This window comes from Clinocottus analis, unplaced genomic scaffold, assembly GCF_023055335.1.
Source record: "Clinocottus analis isolate CAN_PGR_092001 unplaced genomic scaffold, fCliAna1.0.p SCAF_1, whole genome shotgun sequence".
NCBI lineage: Eukaryota > Metazoa > Chordata > Actinopteri > Perciformes > Cottidae > Clinocottus > Clinocottus analis.
The window spans coordinates 12,013,385-12,036,726 of NW_027175820.1; the positions used below are offsets into that span (position 1 = coordinate 12,013,385).

The 23,342-nt window shown below is 39.7% G+C and overlaps 4 protein-coding genes across 7 annotated transcripts in view; 2 read left to right on the forward strand and 2 right to left on the reverse strand.

The window, feature by feature from the left end:
- Positions 1–9,461, forward strand: part of syt7b (synaptotagmin VIIb) — an 85,462-nt gene extending 76,001 nt beyond the window's left edge. For 3 of the 4 annotated variants that reach the window (XM_068594044.1, XM_068593314.1, XM_068594867.1), the window contains 5 exons: positions 2,752–3,019; positions 3,153–3,322; positions 3,639–3,753; positions 3,947–4,146; positions 5,794–9,461. In XM_068594044.1, coding sequence (XP_068450145.1) covers positions 2,752–3,019; positions 3,153–3,322; positions 3,639–3,753; positions 3,947–4,146; positions 5,794–5,898 — 858 coding nt within the window. In that variant the 3' untranslated portion in view covers positions 5,899–9,461. Of the gene's footprint in view, positions 1–2,751; positions 3,020–3,152; positions 3,323–3,638; positions 3,754–3,946; positions 4,153–5,793 lie in introns of those variants that run through there. The other variant, XM_068595369.1, reaches the window with a different exon arrangement.
- Positions 9,462–12,119: 2,658 nt separating this feature from the next.
- On the reverse strand, positions 12,120–16,701 carry sdhaf2 (succinate dehydrogenase complex assembly factor 2). Its single transcript, XM_068596698.1, has 5 exons — positions 16,660–16,701; positions 15,902–16,002; positions 14,732–14,955; positions 14,267–14,376; positions 12,120–12,846 (listed from the first exon to the last, which is right to left on the reverse strand). The coding sequence occupies exons 2-5, from the start codon at positions 15,926–15,928 to the stop codon at positions 12,716–12,718; spliced, it is 492 nt and encodes a 163-aa protein (XP_068452799.1). The 5' UTR covers positions 15,929–16,002; positions 16,660–16,701; the 3' UTR covers positions 12,120–12,715.
- Positions 16,310–21,466, forward strand: LOC137798535 (cleavage and polyadenylation specificity factor subunit 7-like). The gene is made up of 9 exons (XM_068595811.1): positions 16,310–16,789; positions 17,314–17,517; positions 17,716–17,819; positions 18,003–18,148; positions 18,250–18,592; positions 18,879–18,982; positions 19,278–19,422; positions 19,521–19,771; positions 21,170–21,466. The coding sequence occupies exons 1-8, from the start codon at positions 16,706–16,708 to the stop codon at positions 19,765–19,767; spliced, it is 1,377 nt and encodes a 458-aa protein (XP_068451912.1). The 5' UTR covers positions 16,310–16,705; the 3' UTR covers positions 19,768–19,771; positions 21,170–21,466.
- A 246-nt stretch (positions 21,467–21,712) lies between these two features.
- On the reverse strand, positions 21,713–23,108 carry polr2l (RNA polymerase II, I and III subunit L). Its single transcript, XM_068597876.1, has 3 exons — positions 22,984–23,108; positions 22,382–22,486; positions 21,713–22,004 (listed from the first exon to the last, which is right to left on the reverse strand). Exons 2-3 carry the CDS (start codon positions 22,474–22,476, stop codon positions 21,896–21,898), a joined length of 204 nt encoding a protein of 67 aa, XP_068453977.1. The 5' UTR covers positions 22,477–22,486; positions 22,984–23,108; the 3' UTR covers positions 21,713–21,895.
- Between the last annotated feature and the right edge of the window lie 234 nt (positions 23,109–23,342).

The window sequence follows — 23,342 nt, forward strand, 5'->3', positions numbered from 1 at the left end:
TAAAATGATGGCCAATGCGACACAATAAGTTTTAATAAACCATATTTATCCTTTAAAGTTGTTTTCTCTGTTTACATTTATTCGTCCGCCACCTACTGTAAATAATACACTGTATCAGTTCTGGAGAAGAAAGCGAGAAAAGAAAGCCTACACAATTCAGCTCAATTGAGCAGAGTCCTATGAGAAATGTTTCCTCCTCACAAGTCTTTCATCACTCAGAAAGTACTGTCTTCATCCCACTCAGCTCACCCACCTGTAGAGCACTGCTGCTCGTTATTGCCTTACAGTATCTCATCTCCCTGGAACATACAGTACTCAGCACCCTGAAACATACAGTGCTCATCTCCCTGCAGTGAGACACTGGGAGGAGACGTGCATCGTTTTCAGCGGGGTTCGGTAATTAGCTGTGAAAGAACACGCAGTGCTGTGGGTGCTGCGAGAATATGGCAGAGATGAGTATGAGCAGTGTGTAATTATGTGGGTCTTGTGGTGTGTCTGTTGAATTCACAGTGGCAGTGCTTAATGATAATACTCATTCTGGGCAGTGTTGCCAAAGGCGTCTATACATTACACAACCAATCCTTTCAAGCTGAAAATACCCATAATGCACTTTTGAGCCACTTGTACTGCTGCAGACAGTATGTATAGTTTATATTTCACAGTCTCTAACTGAGGAGAAAGGAATATAGAAAGATGGCGTTGAACGTTAGAGAAGATAAACATCCAACCCCCTCAGGCGTCTCAGGTGATAGGGGTTGGGAGAGGATGGGTGGGGGTCCTGTCGGCATCACATGGTTCTTATCAAGATATACTCTGACGCTGCTTTCATTTTTTTATGTGTTCTCAGGGCCAGTGACAGTGTGGTGTGAACGTGTCTTTGCCTCTGAGTCAACACACATCCACACATTTGCACAGGTTTTTATGTGCTTTATTTGTTCAAAGGATGAGGCGAGAGATAGTCTAGTTTTTTCATTTGGGATTTGTCAACAAAGCCCATAAAAAAGACCAAAACCAGCATCGCGTTAATCTCTCAATCACTCAATACTTTTTGACTTTCCCAGCTTGCAGTATGTGGTACTCAGCACCAAGCACATTTATTCTTACGGAAAACGAAAATCTTTAGAAATCAGTCATGAATACTTAAATCTTTTAAAAAAAAATTTAAAAAAGGCTTTATTTCCTCTTAAAACCGCATTGCATAAAAGCATTTAACAAATGTTACTCAAACAATACTATGCTTTATTTTCAGTTGCTGATTGATACAAATTTTGTGTGGACTAGTGAGTATTTGCAGCAGCAGGACAGCGTATGTGGGCTAGACTCCAAAGAAACTACACTGCCCATGTTACTTGTAATAGAGGCAAACGTCTGCCAATGCAACATGTGGCTCATTTTTGTAGTTTTTTGACAACATTGGCTTTTGCAAGACAGACAATATTTGTTTGCATCTACTACACATGAGATGTTTGGGTTTCTAAAAAAAGAAATTAGAGAGGAGGATTGAAGAATTGAAAGAGAAGGGAGGACTCTGGGTAAAAAAGAGAAACAGAGCCCAACATAGAAAATGGGGAAAAGCAATTTAGGCCAGCTGTTGGGTGGAGGACTGCATAATGAAAAGTGATCATATGCAGCATAGAGAAAAAGGGGCTGAGCAACACCATTAGAAATATGTGGGAGAATACAGAATTGGATATTAAATTTCTGGAACTGCTCCTTGAGTAATGCCTCAAGCTCTTTCCTCATCAGATAGCACGTTTTAAACTGGATTTCTCTTCCTCCCTCCAGGCCAAGCCACCATCAGTCAGAGGGTCTGTCTACCAACAGATAATCTGCCTCTCATCTCCACACAACCGTGGACAATTTCTGCCTTTATCGCACAGTAGAAGGCAGCCATGTGACAAAACATTATGTTAGTTAGCCAGTTGGGAGCTGACTGTTTCATATTGAGGCGCAAAATTTGTGTCCCTGGAGTGTTTTATCTGTTTGTGAATATGCTGTGAATATGGCTGAGCATCTCTCCAGTGATAGAGGTGTCATTCCTATAGTGTTGTATACATATTGTACACACTGATACATGCCATCGTTAGTTCATTAGTCACCTTAAAACTAATACAAACCTGCAATAAATCCTCCTCATGAAGCTAAACATTGTCTGTTGACTATTTTAGAGGATGATCCAACTTAAGGGTTGAGCTTGGAAACAAGGTCCACTCCGTTGTGTTGTTCTGGAGCTTTCGACTGTAACAAATGACGCTCGTAAAGAAATTGGGTTTGTTCAGTTGCCGTTGAACAGCAGGTGTTCTTACTTTCCTTGAGTGCTGAATGCCAAATCCCTTCCCCATTCATTCACTTTTCATCATTATACGTGTTACAGCCACTTATTGGTTTACTGGTGAGCAGTAAATGAATGTTGTAGACACGAAAGAATCATCGTTTTTGCGTCATCATCCCAGACAGATAATGTAGCTCGAGTATCCACAAGAACCTTTCAAACAATAGCAACACAGAATAAAGTACCCATTTAACAAGTGTGTAACTACCACAGTAGTGTGCATGCCATGTTCTTTGTAAAAAAAGATGAAGGTGCTCCTGAAAATGTAATGTGCACGGCTTATGCACAGCACTACATTTATATCTTGTAATATCTTGGTTCAGAATGGAGTAAATACTGCTTCATGTACATAAAAGGTATCAATCACCTGGAGCTGAATAAAAAGATAACATCACATTTATCTCCTATGTCTTTTTTAGTTGTCTCCAGGTTCAGAGGAAGATGACCACGAGGGTCCAGTGTGTGAGAAGCTGGGTCGTGTTCAGTTCAGTGTTGGATACAGTTTTCAGGACTCCACCCTCACTGTCAAAATTCTCAAGGGCCAGGATTTGCCTGCTAAGGACTTTTCCGGCACCTCTGATCCGTTTGTCAAACTCTACCTGCTGCCAGACAAGAAGCACAAGCTGGAGACCAAAGTCAAGAGGAAGAATCTGAACCCCCACTGGAATGAGACCTTTCTGTTTGAAGGTTTGACAGAGGAAGCTTTCCTATTACATACATAATACATGAATTTAACAATTCATAGCACATGCAGGCACTCTCTAGCTGTCTCTTTTATATGTGCATCACTGTGACTTGTGAGGACTATGTTGTTTCTCAGGCTTCCCCTATGACAAGGTAGTCCAGAGGACTCTATACCTGCAGGTTCTTGACTACGACCGCTTCAGCAGGAATGACCCCATAGGAGAGGTGTCTGTCCCCCTGAACAAACTGGACCTGGCCAACATGCAGACTTTCTGGAAGGAGCTTCAACCATGTAGCGATGGCAGCGTGAGTAAGACGGAAAAGGGGGTGGAGGGAAGGAAGGAGGTGGAGGAACGGGGAGAAGAGGGAGGAGGGAAGAGAGAGAATGGGACAGAATGTAACGGGTGATGTCATTCCTGGCTGTCGTGATAATCTCAGGGGAAATGTGGCAGCGTGCTGGTGGGAAAAAGAAGGGAATATGGAGACGCTGACAGGTAGACGGAGACAACACAGACAGCCAGAGGAAGAAACAGAAATGCACAGTGAGCAACAGAAGGGACAACAATGTGAAAAGGGGATGAAAAAGTAAACGATTCGCTGTTGTTGTGTATAATTTCTCCAGGGGAGTCGAGGGGATCTGCTGGTGTCTCTGTGCTACAATCCCACAGCCAACACCATCACTGTGAGCATCATCAAAGCCCGCAACCTCAAAGCCATGGACATTGGAGGCACTTCTGGTATAGATGCCCCTTCATCTCCCGTCTCTTTTTATTGTTGCCCTTCTCCATCACTGCTGCTTCAAAATGAAATAAGAACATGTTGTTGGTTGATATCAAATCCATGACAGCACATAAACTAACATGGCGTTCAACTACATGATAAAACAGGAATGAGATATTGCAAACAAACTGGTACATTCCCTCTCCTCAGACCCATATGTAAAAGTGTGGTTGATGCACAAGGATAAGCGTGTGGAGAAGAAGAAGACGGTGGTGATGAAGCGCTGCCTGAACCCTGTTTTCAACGAGTCCTTCCCCTTTGATGTGCCCGCGCACGTGTTGAGGGAGACCACCATCATTATCACCGTCATGGACAAGGACAGGCTCAGTCGCAATGATGTCATTGGAAAGGTATAGCCTGCCCTCTTCTTCGCATCTTGTTGTTGTTGTTGTTCTTCTTCTTCTTCTTCTGCTCTTCCTCTGTGCTGTCCTGACTCTGTGACATGCCATCAGCAGCTGATCACTGAGCCAGTCTCTACTGACCCCTGGTGGAACACACAGACCCATCCTGTGCATAGAAAATTAATAAATGAGAAGAACACTTAATTTGAAGTGTTGACTAGTTGTTTAATTTAGTCTTCCACCAATAACAAATAAGCACGACATGCATGCAAATGCAGGTCCATGCTCTTTCATCTAAAACAGTCTTTCCTTAAAATGTACACTTTGCATTTTCACTAGAACTGTAATCTGTCTTTTGATTTGAATATAGGGAAAATGGCATTATTGGTTTTATGGGATGGTATATATACAGTATATGGTATTTGTTGCGTTAATATTTCAGTTATTATTCATCTGCAAATGATGTGCTTGCCTCAAAGAAAAACAGAGCAAATGCCCTGAAAATAAATCATCTAGTCAAGGACTTGTTGCACACACCAAAATTAAGAATGAACCGGTGAATATTTCAGTTGCAGTGTTCAATGTGTATGTGTGTTGCTGTATTTTCCTTGGCTCGAAAGGGTTTGTTATTTACTAAAACATTGTTCCCTTGTGCTAATTTATGGAGAACATTGATTGTTTAGCTGGTTGTGGTCAGTTAGTTATTTGCTTTCCGAAAGATTTTCATACAAAGAACTGCTTCAATTAAAAATGAATAAATTACTCATTAATCATAGGAAACGTAATCCTTCATATATGCTCAACTGCATGGTTGCTGGTAGACATTTTTCCAAATTTAGCTGACCTGCTGTTCACTAACTGACTATACTATGCTTGATCAACAATTAGTTGGGATGAATTCATTGAAAGTGTACCAATGTAACACTCTATTCAGCTATAATTATTCCCAAAAGACATTGGTTTTTTTAGGAAACATCTTCAGAAATGACACACACTCATTCAAATCAGTAGTCAACTCAACTGGAGAATGAGCACGAACACAAATCCTAAATGTATCATCTATGTTGAAATTATTGGAAATAACCCAAAGCTCCAGTCAAATCCTCGTTCTTTCAGATGCTGTAAAAATAATCATCTTTGAGCTGTGTACAGCATGGAGGAGCCACTGTGCTCTCTGTCATTCACACACATCTCCAGTAATTGCCGTCCTAACAACATATATTATCTGCCTACACACAGCCGTAATAATATGTTGCCTATTATAACCACACTCATAAAGAACGTACAACTAGTCGGAGGACAATGACAGCTCGAACAGTATTTCCTGCGGCATGTACAGATCAGGAGTTTCTTTCTACATGAGAATTACTTAAAGACTCAGCCTTTGATCTCCATTAGCAGCAGAATTAGCCTTTCTCAGAGTATTTTAGAAAGTGAAATCTCTTCCTGTAATGGCTTTTTTTCCTGCCCAGGATTTGAGTTAAATTCCGATTAGAGTGGCAGGCTTAGTGGTGAAAGCAGGGCTAGACTTAAGACTCACAGCGATGTTTTTTTTTACTGAATATTTCCCTGTATTTTTTGGAGAAGGTGGCTTTTTACAAATAACATCAATCAACTGTATGTACTTGGGTTACATTGACTCTCTCTTTCTCACAGATTTACCTTTCATGGAAAAGCGGCCCTGCAGAGGTAAAACACTGGAAAGACATGATGGGTCGTCCCCGTAATCCTGTGTCCCAGTGGCATGCTCTTAAGGCCTGAGGGACCCAGCAACCAACCTGCCTGCAGAGTTTTCCCCCTCAGAATTCAGCATAAGCCTCTCAACCCCTGCCCTCAGTACATATCCCTCTAACTGCAGTCTTGGGCTGCAGGCAATGTATGTCATCTCTTTGTTCTCAGGCTTCTTTGATATCCTCTGATATCCTCAGTCCTCGTGACAGCATCCCTAAATTTGACCCATGTTAAGTTTCGATTCCCATCTGACCCTTTGGCTCATCTGTCTGAACTTAAAAATGTATTTGATGTCTTCTCTCACCTCCTCCTTGTGACCGCTTTCCATTAGATTTTTTTTTCACTCCTCAGTCTTTCCTCCATGTCGACCACTCCCGATGTTTAACATCAGTGCAGCCTCTTGCCACCCATGAATACAAACTACTCACCAAAAATGATGGATCAAACTAATATTCAGACCATCCTCTGTGGCGGCAAAACAGGCTTCATTCAAACATGTACGTAAGTTGTGCAACTCATTTACCACATCGCAGTGTCTCTGCTCCTCTGCCCTTTGTTTGAGTCTTCTTACTGTCACGAGTCCTCCATACCCTTGAAATGCTTGAAAAACCAGGAAAACCAACACAGGCAAAGGAAAAGGGATGGGCTATATTTAAAATGAAAATGGACTAGAATTGGACTCATGTTTGATCTTTTTCACTCTTTCTCTGGCATTCTCCCTTGGCGGGAACCCTTCGTTGTATGTGCGTGCTGTGGGTGATGTGCTGTAACCCCAAATGAAGTTCTTCAACAAAAAAAATAATATGAACATTTATCGCTGGTCCAATAGGGCAAGTTTCCCAAAAAAAAAAAAACTTTTTCTTTGGAAAAGAAATCCCGATGGACAGGGGAAAAAAAAGAGTCAAGTGATTAATGTTGTGTTTTGTTTTTTCCAAAGAACTTAGAGAATCAACCTGTTCTTCCAGACACTAAAAATAAGCAAAAAGCCAGCTTCCATAAGTGTGGAAGTGTGGGTTAACGTGCGTGCGTGCGTGCGTGCGTGCGTGCGTGCGTGCGTGCGTGCGTGCGTGCGTGCGTGCGTGCGTGCGTGCGTGCGTGCGTGTGTGTGTGTGTGTGAATGATGGAGTATTTTGGACTTCAACAGCTAAATTAAGATGTTGTTGAAAATATCCCTTGATAACGATGACGAAAATATGGTATTGTTAGAATTTGTGGTGTTGAAGTTAGCAAAGGCATGGGGAGGTCACATAGATCAGTCCACCCAAAACACAAACACATGTACAGTCTTTTCTAACGTACCTCTCGTAGTATTAAGCCAAGCGGATGGTTTCAGATGTATATGCTGTGGTTTGAACCCGTGAAATCCCTGCTGCCACCTCAAAGAGGAAGAAGTAAAGTAGGATTTCATTACAACATTTGAAATGGCTTTTCAAAAATTCCATAGCTGTACCAGCTTTCCTTTCCAGAAACAATGTTCTGGTTAATCGGATAATCCACAAAACCCGAAATGAATGGTTTTGTGAATCTGCCTGCGAAAACAACATCTATCCATCAATTATTTGAAGACAAACTCCATGCTGGTGCTGCTCATGTTTTTTAATCACATCTCAGAGTTTTCCTCAGCAGACTGAGTTTACTCAGTTGAGTCCAGGATCGCCTGGTGGTGGTGGTAGAGACAGCTCAGCCCACTTGCACACAGTGGCATTGAACCAATACACACTAAAACTAAGACATCGGTGAGAGCACCAAAACATCGTGAGGAAGACCAAGCGAAAATCATTGGAAGCAAGGGCAGCCCGGCGTCACACCGCTAGTTGCTTTTGATGCAACGCCACTTTGTGCAAACCAGGTGTTGAAGAGTTTCTAATTCTTCCATTGCAAGATTTTGGATTTGAACGAGAAAACTCCACTGAAGAAGGCTGTGAGTCCAAAGGACAAAGCTGGAAATTGGCCTTTTAGTTTTGATACACTCAATATTTTATGATTTGTGTGAACTGACAATGTATGTATGCAGGCAATAAATTACTTTGTTAGGGTAACATATGGTAATGTGTTGAATATGTTCATGTGGAATATTTGGTTGAAATTGGATATTAAAAAATAATTAATTCAAAAACACATTCTGTGCATTTAAGCTGGAATTACAGAACACTATTGACATTGTTTTTCTTCATTTTTACAAAGAACTATGAGTCTAAGTACAATATTAGACCAGATTGTTTTATCAATATCAAGTCAGTCTTCCAGTTGTTTGCTTTCACTGCCTGAATGTGACCTCCCCTGAGTCCCATAGAGACATTTATAAAACAAACGAGGGAGGAAAACAAGTCTTTTTACATTCCACTGTTGTGTGTATGTGTGTGAGTGTTGATATTTGAACTTTAGTTTGTGTGATTTTGTTTACTGTGAGTCCGTCTGTGTGTGTGTGTATATATATATATCTGCACTGAGTTCTATTTTGCCAGGTTAATACAGAACAACATTGTTTACTGTTTTTATTCTGTATGAAACAAACCAGATGTACAAAGATATACGTTTGTTTTTTTAAAGTTGTCACTTCTTTAAGATTCACTGCACTTGTTGACGATGCTGGAACAAACCTCTCTTTATAGCAGGGTTATTTTCCTGGTGTGTGGTTTAATGGGACTTTGGTTTGGGAGGGAGGCAAATCTGTACATAGGGTGAAAAAGGAAAAATGTCACAAACCAGCTTTACAATAGATATAACCTGTTTTCTTTCACCACCATTAATAATGTTTAGTTTAGACAGAAGCAGCTACCAACATTTTGTTCTATCTATTATTCTGATCCAAGAAATGAAGGGTGGCACTATTACAGCTGACGTTCCCCCCAAAACACCCCTGTTGTGCACACATGCTTTCTGGCACAAAGTGTTCTGTGTGTGCCTTATAAAGCCTGCCACGCCTTGCTCCTCACCATATGTGCTCCACCCCTCCAAGTGTCAGGAGTGTGAGGGGGGGGGGGGGAGAAAAAGGTGAGATAGGAGATAATCATCACCTCTTTGCATCACTGTTAGCTACGTCTCAGGTCAGAGCAAAGCATCAGAGCATCCTAAAAGAAGCAGGAACACTGTCATCTGTCTGTTTGAGAAACAAGGCATTGTCAGTGCTGCTGACGAAGCATTACATTCCAAAGGCTTAGTGAAAGTCACTTTAATCAATGCAACCTCAATATTGGTTAAATAATAGTCAGTCTTTGGTATACTTTAGTTTTATGAAAACAAGCTAGATTTTGGATGTCTACACTCTTCACTGGCCTAATATGGTTTAGGGCATTATCTTGGGGGACTGCTTGAGACAAAGAGAGGTTAACCAGCAACATTTTAATTTATATACTGTACAAATGATTGTGAAGTGTCCTGTATGAAAAAAAAGAAGAAAAAAAATCATCAGTATTTATTGGGGTTGTTGATATCTGTCTGTCCTTGGAATCACTCGGCCCCCTCCTTCGCTCCCTTTTCTCTTTGTAGTTACACATCTGTGGTGTGCACAATGTTAAATATCAACCATTTATTTTTTTGAAATCTGTACAGTGTATATAAAAATATAGATGTGTATATAAAACAAAGATACTTCTGGTTTTGTTATGAGTTTTTCAGAAGCTTGTTTTTATTATTTCTGTTGTATTTCAATAAAAATGTTTATTCTGTGTAGTAGGTTCAGGTGAAGGGCGTAGGTGGAAGAAGTAATACGATTCTTTACTTACCAAAAATTAGCGTGTGTTAATATAAAACAAATATACAATTACAAGCAAAAGTTCTGAAATCAAAATCATACTCAAGAAAAGTAGACGTATCAACTCAAAAGGAGTCTCAAAAAACCTGTGATTTAATTTCAACGATGCATTTTATTTTATAAGCTAACGATGCTATTTTTTATGTAAAATCCTTATCTGAAAAGTAACAAGTATCTTCAGTTGTAGCAGCGTGACGTAAAACTGTTCTTGAGTAAATGTAATTACTTTCCAGCGATTGGTGCAACTCGCCTTACAACATCAGACCGATTATTCCAAAACCATAAAGATCTGAGTATAAACTGGAAGACTTTAAGTGCAGTTTTTATCAAAGTAATTAATTTCACAGAGATGTGCTGCCAACTGTCTCAGTTTAGTCTGAGTATTGGTATTTTCAACTTCCTTTTGTTGAAGTTTTATAGCAAATACATGGTTCAAGTGATGCAGCTACAGCTATTACAGCAGAAAACACACATTTGCTCTCTATTTCCTCCTCTCTTCAAGTTCAGGCCTAGATGTTAAGGGAAATTAACATGGATCTTTAGAATTGGTGCTGATGTCTAGAATTAAGGAAATTACATGCTATGCCTCCTACACACTACATGTCACTCCTTCTTCAACACAAGATAACATCTCAAAGAAAAACTGTGTGCATGTGGATTTTCCAGCCCATCTTCCACCACTATCCCCAAAGTTAAACCTGGCAGATGTAGTAACTCTTACCAGTGAGAGCCTTTTCTGTTTGCACTCCTCATAACTCTCCAGCAGACACGGGAAGACAGGATGAAGGCTGGAGATGCTGGAGGTGGAAAGAAGAGAACATCAGATGAAGTGAAGTGAAATTCCAGGGGAGCAGAGGGAGACGGCAGGGCTGAGGATGAAACAGAGCGCTGTCACGACACAGGAAGCAGGAGTGGAGGATGACGGGAGCGCATGGCTACAGATAGGCACAGTGGGTGTGCGTGGGCAACAAATGAGCATACACTCAGAGCAATAAAGACATTATTTGTGCGGCCCTGCATGTGGGATCCACAGGTGCCAGCCTTTTTTTCTGGAAAGCAGGACATTGTGAGCTTTAGAATTAGCTACTTTAGAATTAGCTTTAGCATTAGCTACTGCCGAATGAATAGTAGTGTGTGGAGGACATTCACACAGACACAATTAGGTGACCGCTTTGCATTCAAACTGGTCAATCACATTTTAAATTATCAAAATTATTTATCAATTCCCCTCCAAAAAGCCTTATTATGTATTAGATATTGTATACAAACTATATAAAATGAACGCATCAATGTGTCAGCAGTAACTTTTTCTAATCTTCATCTTTTAAATCCTAATCTTTGCTCTTTTTATTGAAATATTACTTTTACCTTTGATCTTACATTGTATTTTATTGGTGTATCATATACCTTGTATCAAAAAAAGGAAAAGCTAGTAACTACAGTTGTCAAAATATGTTACGGGCTAAAAAGTACAATATTTTTCTCGGAAATGTACAGTAGTACAGATAAAAAGTCACCGAAATGGAAATACAATCACAGAAAATTGCACTTGAGTAAATGTCCTCTCCACCGCTTATTACAATATATGAAGCAGATGGCAGAAGAGCAAAGAGCACACCGGGGGGGAACCCCTCTGACATCACCTGAGTCTATTTTAAGACAAGCTAAGAACATAAACATTGAAGGTCGGGATGCTTACTTGACATATTTTTCCTTTAGAAGAGATGAAAAAGAAAATGGACATCAACATTTGTCTCACAGCTGTATGATTGCCTTGTTTGTGTAACACCTCGGTAGTGGATCATGTGCACATTATGATTCTCTGGGCGTACACAAGCAGGCTTGTCATCAGTTTTGAGATTCTGTGCACATCTCGTGGCCAGAGGGCATTTCCCTTCTGCTCTCAGTACAAGGTTCCACTGAACCGACATGACACACAGCCGGGCAAGAAATTTCCCCCACAGCCAACACACACTGATCCAGTGGTGGAGAGAATTTTAACCTTGTTGTTCATATGGCTTTAAGCAAAACTATATGTGCTTTAATTGGAAACTCGGCTTGACAGAAATTTTCACTCATGCTTTGCTTCATAAAAAGCTATCATTATTTGTATCCTCTAAATCCAGTAGGTTAGCAACAGTAGGGTTATTTTTTTTTAATGTTTTTCAGGCAGATTGCACCCCCGTTTATATCATCTATTGGCTCGAAGGATTCCTCCAAATATGGTAACTATGTACGGATTTTTTCACATTGCAGCCTGCAGGAATAATGAAGTGTGTGAGTTGTGCGTTTCGCAGGTGACCCATTTGCCACAACGACAGCAAGATCAGCAGGTGTTTCAGTTTGACCCTCACTGAAAGCAAGGTGATCTGCTTCCATCTTGTGTCCACGTACTGACACTGCAGGCAACCTTCATTATGCAACAAATACCACTCATACCATCAGTATGTTACTTAACCCCCTGGAATGTGAACATAGTAATGGGAGAGGAAGGCAGTAAAGCATCACCATTTATTAAATAACCCATAATGTCTGTGATAGGCACAGTACAATTATTGAACACAAACATGACAATTCAACAAGCCACATTAATGTGTGAGTAATGTGCTTCTGTTCATCGGTCTGTTAAAAAAACAGATTGCCAGCTTGTATCCATCTATCAAAGCTGACTTACTCAGTATGCACCTCATACATGCATCAGTTTTAATGTACAGTCTTGAATCAGAAATTCACAATACACTTCATTTAAAATATTCAGAGCACCTTGCTAATATTTGCTTTGCATCAATCTTCGCTCAGTCCAACTTCCCTCAGCTTCCATGAATCTTCTTCCCCCTTTAAGGACTGACTGGAGTTGGCCCAGGAAACAGACAATGGAGGCTTTTATGGTGAGAATATTTCATAGAAAGGTAAATAGTACTGGAGAGTAAAGCGTTCTAAATATTTTCCATGCCACAATATTTTGTTCATTCTGAATAACTGAAAAAACACAGCTAAATCTGAAGATTATTTTCTTGTGGGTTATGACACTAATATTTCACCATGTGTCGCAGCCAAAATTAGTCTCTGAGAAGGTCCAAAAGGCCATGGAGCTCACTGGCTTTCCTTTTCCAGGTACTCCAAGTTGGGTGCATCTAATCTCTGTTCCTGGTTGCGGTTCTTTGTGAACTCCTTCAGCATATCCATGATCTCTCCTTGGTAAACGTCAGGGGTGGGCTGAGCTTCTGTAAACACAAAGAGAACAGTTTGACCTATGACAGATGACTGAGGAACAAAGAACACCGAGGGCAGCCCTTCTGACATCACGATTTTAGGACCAGCTGAGAACATAAAACTGAGAGGCTGACCTGCTGATTCAAGATGATGAAATCCTCCTGAATGTTTGCATTTGTTTCATGTTGTAGTACAGTAACGCAAAGCACAATTATGATTCTTCTCACAAGTAACAACAATGGCTTTGCAGAAGAAATGGGATTCTTGATTCTAATGTCTCTTCTGGTCATTTTAATGACTCGTACAGGGCTCATTCCCAGATTCTCAGTGGTCAAAATGTTCTGTTGATTTATTCAAAATAAACAAATATTTTAGCTACTTATTGAAAAAATATAAAATGATCCATGCATAATCGTCTTCAGTGAAGTCAGCCGGCCTGCACCAGTTTTTGTTTGGTTTTCCAGCGCGGTGTTGCAAATTGGACTTGTTGACTCTTTTTCTCGCACCGATTACTGGTATGTCGTTTGGCTGTTATGCACAACAAAACAGACGCATAATTGAATCAAATGAGAGAAAATCTCATAAATAGAGTGGTTGGCTATACCGGGACAGTGGATGAGCTCCTAGAATGAAGTCCGAGCCAAAAGGAGCGGTGAAAAATAAGCAACAGAACTGATGTTCGATTGTAAGCGGAGCAGTGGTTTAATTATTTCTGCATCATCAGATTTGAATGATTACCAGTTTTTTTTAAACAGCTTTTTATCACTCACTGGAGTTTAACAAATTTCTTTGTGTTAAAGACTGAATTTAAATGAAGTCAGATGTCTTTGTCGCTGTTAACACAAAACCCCAAGTGACAGTAAATATTGAGCAGCAGAGACGGCAACGCTGGATTTTGTTTTCACCTTGTGAGTCTGTGTATGCGTGTCATCATGGTGGCCCTGGAGACCCCCAATTTAGAAGAACTAACACAGGAGTGGTTTTGAGCACTTTGCCAAATGTTTATTTTTCTGTCTGTCTGTGGACAGCATTTGTCCCCCGCAACGTTTATCACTGTGACTGCAAAATGCAGTCACAGTGATAATCAAAATCAAAATGAATGAATGTTCGAAGATGGGTGTAATCTGAAGTAGGGTGACAGGAAGCCCCTGGCCTGACTTTGTGTCATCATGGCTAGTGGGATCCCATCGCAAGATGGTCTCTAGTTGTTATTGCAATTTGTATGAACATTAATTTTTCAACGCTAAAATGTTTTTGACAATTAAATACGAATGTGTATTGCGCAGAGAAGCTGAAGTACATCCAAGTTCCATTTAGTGTTTGAAATCTGTTGCCAGCTTTCCATCTAATGATTCTCATGCATTTGCTCTACTGTCCTGAATGAGAGGCATTGTCAAACCTCTGAGAGGAAACTATAAGCCATTATCTCACCTGTTGCCCAGTAGTAGATGTCCCAGTCATTACTTGGTTCATTAATCAGCCTGTCATACTGCAGCAGCTGGTTCTCGTTCATTGTGTTCAGGTATCGCTTTGCAAAAAGGCTGGAAGAAAGGTAGTGAATTAATTTAAAAAATGGAAAGTCATGGATGCTGGTAATTATCTGAGTCAGTCATGAATGGACTGCTCTTGCTCACAATGACTTGTGGGATGTTTTTTTTGTCAGGAAAATCAGGCTTTATGATCACTAAGCATGATTATCATCATGCTTATTCTTGTACTTGTTACCCTGCTCTATCCTATTGTATTGTTGTACCCTTACTTCTTACCCTCCTCAACCTATTCTACACTGTGAACTTAAATTACAAAGTGGGACAAAGGGTACACATTAAATTTGAAACACACCTATAATATACCAGATGGCAGGCAAATAATAGAGAAACAGTTAAGTTTAACCACCTGAGCAGAATGCAGTTCTCCAACATTCCCCTCTTGCGACTCTCATACAGCAGGCGTCGCTTCTTGATGTCAATAGGCTCGCCGGGCCTCTCATCCCAAGGGGGCAGAGGGATCTCAATCAGGTCTCCCCTTGTGTCATCTGGCGTATCTCCACGATAACACCGAGATGGTACCAGCCCTGTGACTGCTGGTCTCCATGCTGCCTGGCACATACCTGTCACCAGCTGACATGTAACAAATAGACAGGTTTGAATAAGTATGAGTACATTGTAATGAATGGTTCCGTCAAATTCATATGATGGGTCAAACCATTCACTGTGTAATCAGTTCAACATGTTTTGAAATGGGCAGTAATGTTGTTGAGCTGACACATCTCCCTTCATTGCCCTTGCTCTCATCTTTATGTAATGAGTTGCATGTCTCAATGGAGCTTTATGTAGATTTCATGAGAGGAAAATGGGAGTCACATTGAGACCAAATGATGGTATGTAGGCTTATTCTTTATATATATATATATATATATATATATATATATATATATATATATATATATATATATATATATATATATATGTGTGTGTGTGTGTGTGTGTGTGTGTGTGTGTATTTATCTAGCCATGTACTCTGCTATTTTGGTATAATCTCCCTATTACCTCTCTTTTGAGGTGTTTTTGGTCATTTCTGCCTTCACACTTATTACTTTGCGCGTTGTTTTTGCTGTGTGAGGAATGTGTTTTTTAAACAACATTTTTTTGTATTGGATTATTATGCAAAAATACAGTGGAATAAAGCAATTTCAAGAAAAGGAGTTTATGGTATGAAAAAATGCGTTTGCATCAATGTAAACATATTCATAAGTAAGATTAAAAAAGAAACTGTAACTCTCGACGTCTTCCATTCAATAATAGGTGGCTTCTATTAGATAAATAACCTGAGGTTGAGTTAGCCTAATCGTAAAATCAATATTGTTACACCGAAGAAGAGAGCAAAGCAGAGGGAAGTTACACAACATCCCACGCAGCCCTGTACAGCTGTTTACCCCGGGATTGTACAACTGCCCTCCAGCTAAAAGACTGAAGTCAACAATCTAACGTTACGATAGTTATTCAACTTCACACAGCAAAAAAACCTTAATACACAAGTAAATGTAACGTGTATTAGAAAACTCACCCTTTTAGCAAAAATAGAAGATATCATTGTAACCGTATTTCTTGTTACGTTGAGAGACTTCTAGGTGAAGTGCTTCTCCGCCGTGAAAACGTTGCAGATGTCTGAATGCCAAAGACAAAACAGTACAATTACACAAGCAGGTTTTCACGGACAACTGTCAAGTGGGGACCGGATGCAGCGTACACCTGACGTCGTCGTGCCAAGGTGACACGTAATATTTAGCCATATGAAAACACAAGTGGCCCCAGTGTGGTACATTTAAGCTTTGTTGCGTAGTGTGTGTGTATTTAGTATATTTTTTAACAATCAACGAAATGACACAGAGACGTGCAATCGGAACCATATGTTGTTTTATGTTGCTAACCGGGGACATATTCCCGACGCACTTAAATGCTCACGTACAGGAAAATTAGCATTAGCATTATTAGCTGATAAGAGAGCGAGCCTCCAGTAGTCAGAAACTGTCTAACTATATGAAATCATACATAAAAGACCGTGCATGTATTTTGAAAGGGATCATTAAAAATAATATTTATTGACTAATGGTCGCGTGTCGTATTCTCGGTTTATCATATTTTATTTCAACTGACGTTAACGTAAGTTTATCATTTTGTGCGGACTCGGGCTGGTTCACGTTAGCAACAAGGCGACACGTTAGTAATAAATCCTGAATATTGTCAGTGCACCTGTTGTTGGTGTGCGCGGATAATTTGCTACGTGTGCATGTGTGAACTACGCTAAGAACAAACTAAACATACCGGACGAGCTGCAGTTTTATCAATTTGATAATCTTAGGCCCGCGGGATGGCTGCTAGACCTGCAGCTGGACCAAGTAGCTCCAAGCCGGACCTCGGAGATCTTTACAGTGACCTGAATCAAAACGACGAGGTGAGTCTGATTGTAACCTATGTTGTTTTAGTTTTTATAGAAGCAATTACATAGGAGTGCAGCATTAAATGTAAAGTTGTCTGCACCTTGCTGAAGTTTACATTTATTGTTGTATTTGACTAAACTGATCAGTATAATGTTAAACGTCAGAGATTAACTCTTTTTGTGGAGAGTATGGTTGTAGCTATCTTACGTTTCACTTTTTATTACTCAAGCATTTACAGCATCGGGTATTACAATTAGGTATATCTTCTTAGAAGAGTCTCCATTTGGAGTTGTGATGCTTTGTCTTGTGTTTTATTCCCCAGAGTGGAAAATGCACTGAATCAAGTAACATTTCAGAGCGATTATGCACAAATCCCTGTCGTATCCCATGTTTCGCCACATTTCCTGCAGCTGCTGGAGAGCCTGAGAAATAATATTCCTTCAGGCAGTGTGTAGTTAATTTATGCTCTTTATATTGAAGATTGGGGTTAACAGAATATAATGGTAATATTGTTGATTTCCCCCCCTATCTCACACAGGATTTGGACAGACTTGCGGAAGCAAATGAACTTTTTGATGCTGTTCTAACTGGCTCAGTCGATCGGGACAAGAAAGTCACTGCAAATGTGACTCCTCCTAACAAAAAGCTACCTAAAGATGAGGCTAAATCAACAACTGTGAAAAGCCAACAAGGAAGATACTCTCTGAGGAAACTGTCTTTATATATTGGAAATTTCCCCTGGGTGAGTAACAACCTCTCTGTGTTGATATGAATTACATTTGTATTGTTTGATACCATGTCTGTTTTGTCAACAAGGGTTTGCAGAACAATGAATACATGAAAATGAACAGAGAAATAACTTCCCTAATCAAATCACAAGTATCTTATCTATCCTGTCATTTTCTCACCCTCAATTTTCCAAAACTGCTACTTTCTCCAGTGGACATCTGATAAGGACATCATGTGCATGGCTCAAACGTTGGGTGTGAACGACATCAAAGAGATTAAATTTGCTGAAAACAAACTTAATGGCCAGTCAAGAGGGTGAGTGCTTGCAGATCTAAGGTTTATAATGAAAGCATTTCCTGTGAATCCATTTTATTTTTTAAATATTTGTTTTCCAAGAAAGGAAGCATGTGCTTTTCAATTTATAAAAGATGTGAATATTTTTGACTTGGTGTTTGTAGCTATACATGTGTTGTTGTTTTTTCTTTTGTGTTTCCACAGCTTTGCAGAAGTGATGGTAACCTCAGAAGAGTCATTAAAAATATTACTGGAAAAAATACCCCATTGTGAGCTTAATGGGGATAAGGTAGACTGTCGCTTTGCAACTCGCCAGAACCTTGGTGCGTTTGAGGACGTAGCAAATAAACGTAAGATCACAACAAATCTTAAAAACAGTATCAAATAGATAGTATATTGCAAAATGTCAGCATTGCTGTCATTTCTCACAAAAACTTTGTTTTCTCTGCAGGTATACCCCTGCGTATTAGTTCCAAAGATTCGAAGGAGTCCGATTCTTCGGATAAGATTCCCTCATTATTATCACAGGAGCCCAGTCATCCCCCATTGCCTCCACATTTCCCATCACATCCACTTGTAAACAGGTTTCCCTCATTACCCAGTCCTTTTCTTAGTCATCCACCGCCTCCTTTCCCGCATATGCCGCCAAACCTCCCTCCACCCATGCCACCCCCTTTGTTCCCTCCTCATCAAATCCATGTTCCCAGCCAACCACCTCCCAGTCTGCATGTAAATCCGGCATTCTTTCCCCCACCACACGATGGGAACAGCAGCCAAGCTTACAGCCAACAAAAGTAAGAGCATACACTGTTTTATATTTAAAGTGATTGCAAACTATAAAAGGTTATATGTTTTGGTTTCACCATGAGATACAATGATAATATTGTTCTGGAAAGTGAATCTTTATGTAGCAAAAGACCAAGGTACACAGAGGAATACAAAAAATATATGTAACATATGCTGATAATAAAACATACATCTTTTGTCATAGTGATCAAAATAAATTTCATGGCAAAGTCATTGTTGTAATAACTTGCGTTGATGGTTAATAATTCTGTCCACAATCTTTTAATTTTTCAGACAAACACCTCGAAATACAGATAGAGATTTTGAGGAGCTGATGAACAGAAATAAAGCCGTTGCCAGCAGTGCCATCAGCAAAGCAGTGTCTGGAGCAACAGCCGGTATGTACACCTGATCAGATTCTGTGAAGTAACTTATTTGTTCTGGTGGAAAAATAACTTAAGTTCTCTTATTGTAAAGTTGATATTCAGTGGAGCTCAAAGCCAAGCTCTCTGTCTTTGTTTTTGTTCTTTTTTGTACTTCAATCATATTTTCGAATGCCTTTCACAGAGAAGCATTAGTGGAAATGTCATCCTTTTTTTAAAAAACTTTTTTAGTAAACCTAACCCAAAGAATGTTGAAGTGCTTTACTACCTTACTGTCTCTAATATCTCACTTTTCCAATTTCTAATTCAGGAGACTTGCGGGTTGCCATGGAGACTCTATTAACTGCCATTGCCATCATTAAGCAGTCTAGAGTGTTTGCAGATGAACGTTGCCAAGCCCTGGTCACCTCACTCAAGGACTGTCTCGTCTCTATCCAGGGCAACTATGGGTACAGGTTTGTGTAACAATGTATCTGCACTCTCAGACTTCCTGTTGTCCGTACAGAAACCTAAGCTGAGGATCAGTCGGTCACAAGTACACATTTCTCTGCAGGAGTAGCAGTCGTTCTGGGGAAGAAGAAAGAGACCGGGACAGGGGTCGTGACAGAGAGCGCGACAGAGACCGTGACAGAGAACGCGACAGAGAGCGCGACAGAGAGCGTGACCGAGAAGATTCTTCTGGTTGGGAAGGTGCAGGAATGTCTCGAAGACACAGACAACGCTCCCGGAGCGGGGAAAGGGACAAGGAACGCTCCCGAGAACGGGAAAGGCACAGAGATTACAGAGACCGATACCGATAACTCGGTAAGCCTTCCTTTAGTTGATATTCTTGTACTTTTTCATCAAACAGACCTTTTTATTATTTGGAGACTGTTTTATTATTAGTTCCACTGTTGGGTTTCTTAGTATATTTTAGAATATTGAGCTTCTGTGTTTTGAAGTACATCAAGACAACAGAGTAGAATGTCTAAATATAAGGAGTTTAATATCACAGATTCATACAGTGTTGGTGAGTTTCTCTCATAAGATATACCATAAAATATTATATTACCATGCACTCGCACTACCTTCTGGCACGCGCATCTGTTCGCAGTTCACTGAATATACCCCCCCGCCCCACTCCTAAAAAAAAAACTCAGCGAATCTACACAATTCACGTCGGTCACCTATTTTGGTTTTAAAACGGCAAATTTTGCCTAAAGGTGAGGGATTTTCATGTCATTTAGCTGGCTTGCTCAGTGTCCCTAGTAATGCAGAATTATCATACTATATAGTAATAACCGTTATTGAGCTCTCCTCCCTACAGATTTAGTATTTCTGCAAAGGTCACCATGCTCAACGTTCTTTTCTTCAATCATGGTCTTACAGCTGACAGTGTTACATACACCTATCATTTTGGTTTATAAATGCCTACTACTTACTTGGGTCTCTCATGCAAAACAGTATTGATCTCAATGAGACTACCTGATTTAAAAACGTATATATTTGTAAAAAGCTTCAACAAACATGATATGAAATGTAATGAAATCGGGTTGTTTTGAAATCATTAGAAAATTACTATTTTATTTAATCACAATATATTTTAACCACTTTTAAATTTATCAATTTTATAAACATTGAACATATAAAATCACATGCCCATTATTTTTCTCTGCTCAACTTCTTTATGGATGCCAAGATCATCTCATATCTGGCCAAAGAAACGTTGCAGTTCAAAAGAGAGGTTTTAAGCATTAATTTCTCTAGAACAGCCGTATTTATTTGTATAGGATAAGTGTGAAGATTTCTAGATTATTTGTTATGTTTTAGGCTGTATTAGATAGACCATTAAAAAAACTACACACCTTGGCTTCCTTGTGCTATTTCAACGCCCCTGAAAACCATTTCACAGTTCATGAAGTGAAGGTAAAAAGTGTGCAACCTATTACATCAGACTAGTAATAGTATAATCATCACAATTTTAGTCAACGAATAGACTAAGCATGACTATGACTCGCATATGCAGATTGGTATATGTAAGAAATATTTTCACTCAATAACAAGGTTTGTGACGTTCTTTAGTTTGATTCCCAAGAAATGGAATAAGATGCTAGCACAAATTAGTACTGTAGTTGTAAGAAACTTAACACACATGCTGGGGCTCTTACAGTCCATAGATCCATGTAAATGTGACTGAAAATGATGCCTTGTTTTTTTTTCCAGGCTGATGGTGTTTAAGAGGGAAGGCAAGATTTTTTTTGTTTCGGCTGTTGCATAAAAATCTTGAGGAGGTCCAAGGTGAGACTGAAGATTTTTTTTTTTTTTTTTTTTTTTTTAAACTTGTTGCCTGTACATACTGGGACTTTTACCTGTTTAAAAAAAATGTAATTGTAGATTTGCTGCTGGGACACCAGATTCCAATGCTTGCATGTGCAGGAACACCTCTTAATAACTTATAAATTACAGTGTACTGTTATCATTTTCTTTTGTATTAAATCTATAGATTAAAAACACATTCCCTGAAAATATGATTGTTTTATTTGCTGACTTATGTAACTGAATACTATTGCTGTATCTTTGACACCTGTATTGTATAATCTAAGCGATTCATCTGCAAAACAGTCTTTCGAACGTCTGTTCTGAGTATTTTGAAAAAGGGACAGAAATGACTGGCACTGACACAGCACACGTGTGAGCGCCTTTCACCATATAGTTCTCGAAGGAAGATTGTAGTAACTTGTTAAAACAGTAATACTGGTAACAATGTAGTGTATCACCTTTTATTTAGAAAAATAACAAATCAAATAGGTGCACAAATTAATGTTCCCAAAGCCTCCCTTTTAAGTTGGCATTTGTCACATATTTTAACAGGGCTGTGGCATGGACATTCAATCTGTCCATCCCACAAACCCTAAAGTCCATGTTCTTATTCCAGCTAGCCAGTAACAATCACTTTTCCAAAGGAGCGTAATTCAACAATTTTTCAATAAGATCCACATGAGAAAGGAGCATCCGCCGACAACAGTATCTCTTCAGGCCCAGGGCATCAAGGGCGTCACTGAGGAGGGACAGAGGAGGTAATGTTAGTCCTAATGCATGTGTTACAGGTAGTGTCACACATGGCACGCAGATCACTAAATGAAAAACGTTCACAGCAGAAAATAGTCAAGAGGACAGCATTGTAAATAGACTCCGATCATTACAATGATCCATTGCATCATAAGTCTGAATGTAGATAGGAAATGAACACAACAGATAAACCGGCTGAAAGTTTTCAATGCGTTTGTTGTACTTCCCCTGCGTTTGCTGCCGTGCAAATGGTACATGTACTATTGAATTAGACTTTTTGACACGATTTAACTAATATATTGCTAGGAACGTCACTGCTTGCGACACGTGAAGCTTAAACAATAGTGCGACGATAAACAGTCTCACCCCTCAGTGTACTCTGCTTGAAGTAGGCCAAGGTATGCCTCCCACTTGTTACCCACAATCTTCCCGCACGTGAAGCACCGGACGGGAATTATCATCGTGAGACACCTGAGGACAGATAATCACCACCCTGTTAACAACCATATCCGAGTGAAACATGATGTATAGCAAGATAAATAACGTTAAAAATGAGCTACTTGGCGCCAATTTACCAGGAGCTATTCCTGAAACCATGTCTTGTCATACAAGTAGCGTTAGGGCTTCCTCATAACGTTATTAGCGCGACATCTCCGATGTTTAATTGACGCTACATTTTCAGCTCAACAGTTGAGCTGTAATGGACGTGTTTTTATTGTAATATTAACGTAGTAGTTTGTCTACTGAGAAGTGTTTATCTCAACGCTGTATTTACCGGAGTCAGTTGGTGAATGAAGATGTAATTAATGTCATCATGTGGTATGAAGTTGTAGCCACGCGATTAGCACAACAGCTAACTGTTAGCTAACGTCAGCCGACAATAACACGTTGCCACGGATTCACATATTGTTGGTCATTTACAAGTCAAAAAGTAAATATATACAAAATGTCAAATTGTATGTACTCACCGTCAGAAATCAATTTTAACTAAAGCGTAAATGCGATGTTTGTCTGAGTAGTAAACGGGACTGTCGCTTCCCTCGTTCTCTCAAGACGCAACAGAAGTAACATTTCCGGTCCTTCAAAATAAAAGCTTAACTTACTATATGGCGACTGATAATCAAACCGTACAAACTCAATCGTATAAATACGGAGCCCACTTTTTCTTTAAACATTTCCACAGCACCACACACTCTTCTCTAAACGTGATTCAATCATAAAGTTGATTCAACAACAATCAAACAGTTTGATCAAAAACATGAATTACATTAACAAACATGCAATGCCTATAATATGGCAGGATTCTGTTGCAATGTTGTTATATTAT